Here is a 9,676-nt window from a genome sequence, read left to right as displayed (position 1 = left end):
TTCCCTGACAGCTGAACAATCCTTTAGACATAAAGCAGTGATTAAATCTGGGAGCAGGATTGGATCCAGGCACACCCAGCCCCTCTCAGGGCTGGCAAACAGCTGGAAATTGAAGCTCAGCAATCATGGGAAGATCTCCCTGCTAAACTTTGTCCAAAGTATCCATTTGGTCTATGTCATGGTCATAAATTTCAAGCTTTTGTCCTTATAAATGCTCTCTTCAAGGGGAGCTGGGCCCTGACAGCAGTTTTGGGTAAAAGTGTTAATATTTTACACCTCCACAACCATTGCCCTAAAGCTGCACTTTGGTGAAACCTTTAAAGGACTCTCTACAGCCCTGAATTCTGTCACTCTCCCTCCCAAGACTTCAGTAGTTCCAGAAACCACACGAAGGAGGCTTCAATTTAATCACCTCATTAAATGGAGCACCATCCTGTTCTTGTGAGATTTGCCTTCCTAACAAACAGCACTTTCCCTCTTCCCCTGCTGCCTTCCACAAATTCCCAGGCACCTCCAGCAGGATTTATTTAAAGGATCAGACATCCCAGGAAAATCAAAGGCAGCTGGGAAAGTTGTGTGAGAGCCCAAAATGCAGATTTTTTCCAGCACTGCTCCGGTGTTGCCATCTAGTGTTGCAAAATGATACCCAAGGAAAATGAAATCCAAAGGAGTTTATTTATCACCCTGGTTCTGTTGGAAAACTGCAACAAGATTTCTACACACAAGAGCTGCTCTCAGAGACTTTTTAAAACAGCACACCAAAAACCCCAGGGATAGGAAGACATTCATCAAGACCAGGAATAGCTCTGCTCCAAAGCCCCAAATCCCCAAGACAAGGAGCTGGATCTCCCCTTGTTAATCTTAATTAACATTAATAGTTTGTCTCACACCTGAAGTTGAAAATACAGTGTAGAACCTTCACCAGCTTGCTGTGGGTTTAGTTACTCAGAGATAAGTTACTGAAAATTCATGATACTCACTCAGCCAAATTATCTTTTTAATCTAAAATTGATTCTGGAAAATAAACACAGTCCTAGAAAACAGCCTGGTTTTCCATGGCAGGGCTGTTGGGAACTGCTGCAGTGAGTATTTCCACCTGTTATCCAGCTCTAAGTACAAAAAGAGTTAAGGTAGAGCCTATTATTTCCAGACATTCTCCTTGGCACATAAAAACCCCTCCATGATTTTATCTAGAGGATGCAAACTCTTTTTGGGAAGATTTTGGGGGGTTTTTTTGGGACGTAGAAAGTCACAAGGAGAAAAATCTTCCTGTCACCTCTTATGCCTTAAGTCATGATAAAGTAGTAAATATTTCTCACTAAAAACTGCAAAGAGAGGTTGAGAAGGTGGAATTTGGCAAACAGTGTTTCACATTATTACAGAGTGAAACCTCTCCTTACAGAAGTTAGGAATTAGTAATGAAAATGTGAAATGGGACAAATTCTCAGTTGGCTGTGACCAAGACCAGGCACAAACAGTTCTGTCACCATTCACTTCACAGCTTCTTCAGGCAGCTCAGCAGTTCCTCTTTATCCATGTGGTATCCACTCTTTTTCCACTCATCCCTCAGCTGCTGCAGTGCTGTCCCAATTTCCTTTCCCGAGGACACCCCCATCTTCCGGAGATCGTGGCCACTGACGGGGAAAGAGGGCACAGTCCATTCCTGCATTTCCTTCAAAAGCTGTTCTTCTCCTTGGTACTTCAGGAGCTCAAAGATCTTGGAATTGGTGTTAGCTTCCCTAGACTAGGAGAGAAAAGGAAAAAAGAGAGGATTCAGTAGGAAACAGCAGAAACAACTCCAAGAGTGCTCAGCATTGTGCTATTCCCATTACTCCTTGTTAGGCATGATCTTGGACAAGCTGGGACTGTGGAAGTGAGGATCTCTCCTGCCTCATACGAGTTAAAACTGAGTCCTGCAGGCTCAGGGAGATCCTTGGAGACTCCCTGAATCCCAGGTAATAGCTGTAATCCTTTCCTGTGGGAGACAAGCCTGGCCCTGGGGACTGGTTCTTGCCCTCAGTATCAGGTGCTGCTCTGGAAGTGCAGAATTCACCTGGAAATGACCTCACTGTGCTGTGGAAGAACATCTCAGGTTCCCCAAGGGACAGGGGGCATTGGGAAGGACACCAGGAATTGCACTGATTTTCCATTCACAATTCAGAATTTCACAAAGGGCCAAATTCTCCTGGAGGTCCAACTTCTGTCTGATGTTTCAACAGGACAGCACAGCAAACTGCCAGTGCCAGGTAAGGTCACAAGAAACTGAGTATGACATTTTTCAGCCTGACTGACTTTTAAATCAGTCCAAAAATTGCTCCAGAGCACAGGGTGCTCAGAACTGCTAAAACACAGTAGGTTTGTTCTGTCAGAAATGTCTTAAAATGAATTCAGTTCACTGTGAAGCCCCAAATGAAGCAATCTGAACTACACTCACATCCATCAGGAAGTCCTGGTATGGTCTAAGTGGTTCTGGCCCCTGGGCTTTGGTTAACTCCTGCCTGTGCTTCACCAAGAAAAGGCCAAGGTTTTTCTCTTCCTTGGAGATTTTCAGCCTCAGGTCCAGGTTTGTGACATCATCCTTCCCCTTGAACAAGGATGTCAGGACAGTCATGGGTTTTGGAGACAGATTTTGGATGTTTTTAGTGACTCTGGCAAATTCCTCCAAACTCCCATTAAGTGGTAGCCCTAAAAACACACAAAAAGTGCAAGGAAGTATTAATAAGAAAGGTGGATGTTAGCACAGGATAAAAATAAAATCTAATTTCTGTGTAAACTCACATTTGATCTCAATTTGCCACAAAATTCTGTCTATAAGATACAGCAGTAGGAAATCAAATTTCATTTCACTTTACCTATGTACTGGGCAATATCCAGCTCATACATAAGTTGAACCAAATGATTGACATGGTTTCCCAGAAGAATTTTTTTCAGTTCCACCCAAATCCTTTCTCCTGATATTCCAGCCAAGCCTTTGGCATTTTCTTTAATTGCTTGCAGTGTACTAGGTTCATGATCTCCAGGTTTCTCTGCAATTCTTCCATAAAATCTGCCAAATAAAACCACTGGATGTTAGATTAGAAAACTATTCCACTTACAATCATAAAATCATTTAGGTTGGAAAGGCAATATGACAACTACAACTCTTTTTACATCATTGGTATCTTTCTGAATGCTTTTGATACTTTATACAGTTTATTTATCAAGGAAAGGCAAAACCTTTTACCTGAAGTATCTCAGGATTCTTAAATAATCTTCTTGTATTCTCTCATCTGCCTTCCCCACAAATCTGATTTTCTTGTTTTTCAAGTCTTCGTAGCCATTAAAGAAATCATAGAGTGTTCCATCCAAACCTAGAAAAAAATGAAAAACCAGAATATGAATTTACAAATGTGGCTGCCACAAGGAAGCACTCTCCTTTGGAAGTGAGAAGCTGTGTGATTTGACCTGAAGGTCTGTCAGATCATCTCATGCATTTATACAGACCTTTGACACAGAGACAGAATTCACTGGCTAAACTCAAATTCAGTGCTTCATCCACATAACTCTTTTTCCAATTTACCTAAAAACATGGAGTTGACAGTGAGATCCCTCCTCTCAGCATCCTTGTGCCAGTCTGTGGTGAACTCCACCTCTGCGTGCCGTCCATCGGTGACAACATCTATTCGGAGAGTGGTAATTTCAAAATTCTGTTCATGGAGCTGCAAATCCCACAGACATCGTTACTTCAGCACAACCATGAAGTGAAATCAAATCAAATGAAATGCAAAAGCTGCTCATTTTTTTTTCAGCCCTGTGTTTGTGTACACTGGGTGGGCACATGCACAGCAATGTGTGCAGGGTTTTCATACAGAGTTGAGAAATAGGAGCTTCTGAAAATGATCTTGACATTATTTATTTTCTACAGAGCCTGCAGAAATCTTCCTGCAGGAGATGGACTAAGAGCCAGCTAGAGGAAACAGAACTTGACAGGAAATCAGGAGCAGGAAACATTAGGATCACATGTGGGCAGCCAACATTATCTTTTCTGGTGATGACACAGCAGCATGAATGGATTACAGGAATTGAAATATGATAATTACTTTAATTCTACAATGAATAATAATAATAAAAAAATCACTCCAGGTTTTAAAGGAGGGTCTTATTTAAACTCTTGCTGTGGTACTTTTAACAAATAAGGAGCAAATCTTCTACTGGACATGCTGCACATCCACAGAAAGGTAGAAAAGATCCAAACAAATCCCAAACCAACCCTGGCAGTGATGGTTCCGTGTTTTTCTCCTTTGTTATTGATCAGACGAACCCCAGCTGCTGTGAACATTTCCTTCATCTCTGCTGGTGTAGCTGTGGTGGCAAAATCGATGTCTTGTGGTGTCACTCCACTCAGTAAATCCCTCACGGCCCCTCCTGCTATTCTCAGCTCATAGTTCTTCTTCTCAAACAGTTCTGGGAAGGGAAGGAGAACCAAACAGCAATAAACCCATGGCACAATGTGCCATAACTTGCCTTCTCACAAAATTAACATTACTGATACAGGAATAAACACTCAAATGTGCAGGAAGCAGCAAATAACAGCTTCATGCAAAATGCACTAATTCGTGGCACAGCTGAGCACCCACAGGTATTTTCCCCGTCATTCCAATTTATTTTTCTGAAGCTTTTCTGAAAACCTAACAACTGGCAGGTCTCTAATTGATCCTGGTGACTCTGGGCTGGGGATCATCTTGAACAGTCAGGGGCTGACAAGGGGAAAGAATTGAGATTATTTACGGCAGAGAACAGTGAGCCATGAACACAGTTTTCTCCAGGAACAACAGAGCACCAAGGAATCGTCCTGCAAAGGGGAAAAGGAGCTCTGCCGTGTCCCTGGAGACGGGCTGGGAGCGGAGAAGGTTCTGGGAGTGGAAAAATGCTCCGGAGGGACTTTTTAGCGGGGCTTGGAGTGACAGGGCAAGGGAGGACGGCAGTAAGGGGAGGGAGGGTAGGTTTAGGAGTGAGGTGTAAGGGACTGGGATGGAAATCCCAGAGCAGATCCCTGGCAGTGCCCAAGGCCAGGCTGGACATTGGGGCTGGAGCAGCCTGGGACAGTGGGAGGTGTCCCTGCCATGGCTGGGGCACACTGAATGGGCTTTCAGGTCCCTCCCAACCCGACTCACCCCGGGGCTGTGCTCAGGGAGGTTTTCGGGGCCTCCCCTCCCGGCACTCACCGGCCACGCTGCGCAGCCCCGGCGTGAAGAGCGCCTGGAACTGCGGCGCCTGCAGCCTCATGGCTCCGCTCCCGCCCAGCCGCCGCCGCAGCAGCCGCAGCCCGGCCCTGCGGGGCACAAGCAAGAGCTCAGCCCACATCTGTGGGCACCGCCGCTCCGCCGCCCCGGCCCCGGCCCCGGCACACTCACCCGCACAGCGGGCCCCGCTCCCGGATCGCCGGCGCCGGGCGATGAGCTCAGAGCAGCGCCGGGCTCGGGGATCGGCACCGCCCCGGGGCCGGGCCTGGCTCGGGGATCGGGGATCGGCACCGCCCCGGGGCCGGGCTCGGGGATCGGCACCGCCCCGGGGCCGGGCCTGGCTCGGGGATCGGGGATCGGCACCGCCCCGGGGCCGGGCTCGGGGATCGGCACCGCCCTGGGGCCGGGCCTGGCTCGGGGATCGGGGATCGGGGATCGGGGATCGGGGATCGGCACCGCCCCGGGGCCGGGCCTGGCCCCGCTCCGCCCCCCCCCCCCCTCCCTCAGCGGGTCCGCGCCGCCTGCGCTCAGCCAGGGGAGCTTTATGGAAAGCTCGCAGAATCACAAAATCGCAGGATCACAAAATCACAGAATCGCCGGGTTGGGAGAGACCTTCCAGATCATCGGGTCCAACCCAAACACCTCAACCAAACCATGGCACCGAGTGCCTCATCCTGTCCTGATTTAAACACACCCAGGGATGGTGACTCGACCCTCCCTGGGCAGATTCCAATACTTTATCACTTTCTATAAAAACTAATATCCTAATATCCAGCCTCTAATTCCCCTGGCCAAACCATGGCACCGAGTGCCACATCCAGTCTTGATTTAAACACACCCAGGGATGGTGACTCCACCCTCCCCAGGCACATTCCAGTACTTTTTCACTTTCTATAAAAACTTCTTCCTAATATCCAGCCTATAATTCCCCTGGCACAGCTTGAGGCTGTGTCCTCTCGTTCTGTCAGTGCTGCCAGGACAAAGAGCCTGAGCCCCAGCTGCCCAGAGTCACCTTTCAGGGAGGTGTGGAGAGCGATCAGGTCACCCCTGGGTCTCCTTTTCTCCAGGATAAACCACCCCAGCTCCCTCTGCCTTTCCTCACAGGGTTTGTGTTCCCAGCCCCTCACCAGCCTCATTGTCCTCTGTGTCTCAATCTCCTTCCCAAACTGAGGGGCCCGGACCTGCACACAGCACTCGATTGAAGATAAGAAACATTTACCGTGGCTTCGTCTCGGTTTAGACAAAAGGACTTACAACGGGGAAAATGAGTTATAGCAGGGGGGGAAATATGTAGTTTGGTAATGGCAAAATAACTGGGATGGAATTGATGAGTTTCTTCTCCCCGATGAGAAGGAATTCGGTAGCATTTAAATGTTTGAATCATTGCAATCACAAAGTCGTTGTTTTGGAAAAGCCCTCTAAGATCATCATGTCCAGCTGCTCCCCAAGCTCGCCACCAAACCCTGTCCCCAAGTGTCACATCCACACAGCTTTAAATCACCCCAGGGATGGGGATTCCTCCACTGACCCAAAACCCCATCCTGTTCTGCAAAACAGATATCAGTGATATGAGTGATAATTGATTATTTACAGCTATTAATGTCTAAATTTACAGCTGATAATGTCTAAATGCAGCTGAGATCTTGCCGATATTGAATTACATCCATTTTCACCAATTTGGCCGGAGCTTTAATTGCATCCTGAACCCAAAGGCACTTTCCCCTCCGAGCTTGTGTCACCTGCACATTTATAATTTGGATTCCAGGTTGTTAATGGTTGTTAATGATGTCTCATCCTTCCTGTAACTCCATCATATACGGTCCCACTTTCTGCAAGGTCTTCCCCTGGGCTGGATTCTGTTCCCTCTCCTGTTTGTGAGCCTGCATTGCCACCACAGAGTCATGGAATGGGCTGGAAGGAATCTTAAAGATCATCTTGTTCCAAATGCCTGCCATGGGCAGGGAAACCTTCCACGAGCCCCAGGAGCACTTCCAGGGATGGGCCATCCACAGCTCCTCTGGGCAACGCAGAAGCTATCCAACCCTGTGGATCACAGCTCAAAGCTCTCAGCACAATATTTGGAAGCTGGTTTTGCTCATTTTGGGTCCCTTCCCAAAGTGCTACTGGTGTCTGCATGGCTCTATGGCCGGAGCTTTGGACGGCATAAAAATATCCAGACAAAACATGCAGTTTCCAGCAATGTCTGGATTTGATTTTCTAGGGAAAGAATAAATTGGGATATCAGCAGTGTAGCTGTAGGTTATTTGTAGTCAGTCATCACATTCCTGGTTTGGAAAAGTCATCAGAGAACTCTCAGACCGTTGTGTATAATTAACGCTCAATAAATAAAATAAACCCATTTCTGTGCTGGACCGTGCTTGTATGGAGCCTTCCACCCTGTGGTTAAATCCACAGTTCCCTTTTTCAAGGCGTGCTTATCTCTCTTGTCCTCTGCCATCTCTTCTGAGGTGCCAGCCCCGTTGGTACTTGAAAGGCAGCAGTTATGAAAGAAACCCACAGGGAGAGCACCCAGAGGACGGGGAACAAACAGACCCAGCTCTTCACAGGACTTTGAGATCCCCAGGTAACCTCTGGGGGTGCCTGCTGTGCTTTGGCTCTGCCTCCTGCTTGCTTTGAAGACTGCAAAGGTCCTGCTTTTTAAAGTCGGTTTATGCTGGGAAAAGCACCTGGAATCTGCTGCTGCTTTGTTGCTTCTGAGGTATTGGGACATAGCAGCTGTAAGGGAGAAAATAATTACTTTTAGGAAGCTGTATTTCGTGCTTTGTATTTCTGCTGTCCTTCTAAAAGGAATATATTCCTTGCACAAAGGGAATATCCCCTTTACCCTCTGCTTAATACTTATAACATAATCAAAACCTTGTCCTGAAAACTTACCATATCCATTTTTGTGAGGAGCATCATCCTCTTGTAGCCTTGGAGTTAGCATCTTTACTTGCATACACTTATTTTGATTCTCTTTTCGGCAATTTCTCCCATGAAACAGGGTATCACTGACCGCAGTTTGTTCTCAGGGGTTGTGGTCTTACACAGCTGCAGAATACAGCTTCCAAAAGCTGTGCTTTCAATCTTAGTCTGGCAGCAAGAAAAAGAAAAACAGCATTTTGGAAAACAAAGCAAGAAAAATTAAACTGAAAAGAACAGGATAATAATTTAGGACTCATCTGAATTACAGTAACATTTCATGTCCAGTTTCAGTTCAGTAACGTCCTGCACAGAAAATGTAAGATCTAATACATGCAAGTTTTAGGCAGAAAATATATATATATATATTTTTAGGATCTTTTTGAAAGTATAGGGGAAATAAAAATCAGAACCCTTAACTTTTTGTGGACAAATTAAAATAAAAAATCCACAGGTAACCAAACCCACTTTAAATAAAACCAAGGTCAGATATTGTAGTTATGATAATGCCCCAAACCAACACACTGACATTATTCAAGCAGTTGTGAATGCTAAGCACTTGCAAAACATGAGGCTTTTAAAAGTTGTTTTTTTTTTTAAATAATGTATCGAAGTCATTGCTTTTTCTAAGGAAAAAAAGAGTGAATGTTCTCAGCACCAAAACTAATGAAGCTTCTTTCCCAAAGCTGTTTTTTATTTTCAAGGATGTGAGGATAATGAATTTTTACTTCTAAATAGAGAGAAAAGTTATTAGTGTATTTAATAGTCTCATCAGGTAAATCAAAGCAGTAAAGAAAGCCTGATGCCAGTAATTTGTGCAGGCAGAAATGTGTGCTGTAAAGAATATTTGTCCCATTGTCTGTGATTTGCTACATTTTGGGAGAACCAAAATGCCTGGCCAAGATATCATTCCACAACCCAATGCAGACAGAATCAAACCCTGGCTTCCCAGGAATAATTCATCAGCAAACTCCTGAGTTTCAGCTGGCCTCGTGCACATTTGGGCTGTCAGGAAAGCAGAGAGGCACAAAATGTGAATATAGATAATGAGGGGACTTGGACATTAAAAACACACTCCACTGTAGATGATGTGTCATTTTAATGAACTCAGAACTCAGACTGCATTTTAAAAAATAGTTACTGTACAGCAGAATTATTCCAACTGTGATCAGTGGGAGTGCTTCCAGTCCCTGGGTTATTCCTGCTCATTACCATTGGAAAATATTATGTTTTCCATGTGAGCAATTGCTGTAGTGCCCCAGGGAGGTGGTGAGATTGGGCTGGGAGGGTGCATTTCTCTTCAGTAAGAACATTTTGGAAAGCTGCTGTTCTGCATGCCCATATTTATATTAGGTTATACATGAATGATTACACAGAGATTTTTTTTTTTTCTTCTGCCAGTAATTCATGAAACAATCCATAGGAAAATTCTGGGTTTAAGCATTAAAAATTATTGTTCATTTAAATTAGAAACAAACAAAGCAGTTTCTCTTACACCCAATAATTAACGGTGGAGAATTAGCCTTGAGGTG

General features: G+C 45.4%; 1 protein-coding gene across 2 annotated transcripts; it reads right to left on the bottom strand.

The window, feature by feature from the left end:
* Nucleotides 1-656: 656 nt before the first annotated feature.
* TRNT1 (tRNA nucleotidyl transferase 1) lies at nt 657-5,511 on the bottom strand. 2 transcript variants are annotated; one of them, XM_058844916.1, is made up of 8 exons: nt 5,394-5,511; nt 5,205-5,311; nt 4,250-4,443; nt 3,560-3,698; nt 3,224-3,350; nt 2,853-3,046; nt 2,435-2,685; nt 657-1,744 (listed from the first exon to the last, which is right to left on the bottom strand). In XM_058844916.1, the coding sequence occupies exons 2-8, from the start codon at nt 5,263-5,265 to the stop codon at nt 1,496-1,498; spliced, it is 1,215 nt and encodes a 404-aa protein (XP_058700899.1). In that variant the 5' UTR covers nt 5,266-5,311; nt 5,394-5,511; the 3' UTR covers nt 657-1,495. The 2 variants fall into 2 exon arrangements, with proteins under 2 accessions (XP_058700899.1, XP_058700898.1); XM_058844915.1 differs by having other exon boundaries at nt 5,205-5,452.
* Nucleotides 5,512-9,676: the final 4,165 nt, after the last annotated feature.

This window comes from Poecile atricapillus, chromosome 9 (assembly GCF_030490865.1).
Source record: "Poecile atricapillus isolate bPoeAtr1 chromosome 9, bPoeAtr1.hap1, whole genome shotgun sequence".
Taxonomy (NCBI): Eukaryota; Metazoa; Chordata; class Aves; order Passeriformes; family Paridae; genus Poecile; species Poecile atricapillus.
Note: the sequence above shows the minus strand (reverse complement) of the source record. Positions and strands in the feature narration are given on the sequence as shown.

Excerpts from the sequence above, each read along its gene's own strand:
- TRNT1 (XM_058844915.1), bottom strand. The coding sequence starts at position 5,343 with ATGTGGGCTGAGCTCTTGCTTGTGCCCCGCAGGGCCGGGCTGCGGCTG. Across the intron at positions 3,047-3,223 it reads AGAATCCTGAGATACTTCAG|ATTTTATGGAAGAATTGCAG; the intron begins GTAAAAGGTTTT and ends TTTATTTGGCAG. Across the intron at positions 2,686-2,852 it reads GGATATTGCCCAGTACATAG|GGCTACCACTTAATGGGAGT; the intron begins GTAAAGTGAAAT and ends GTGTGTTTTTAG.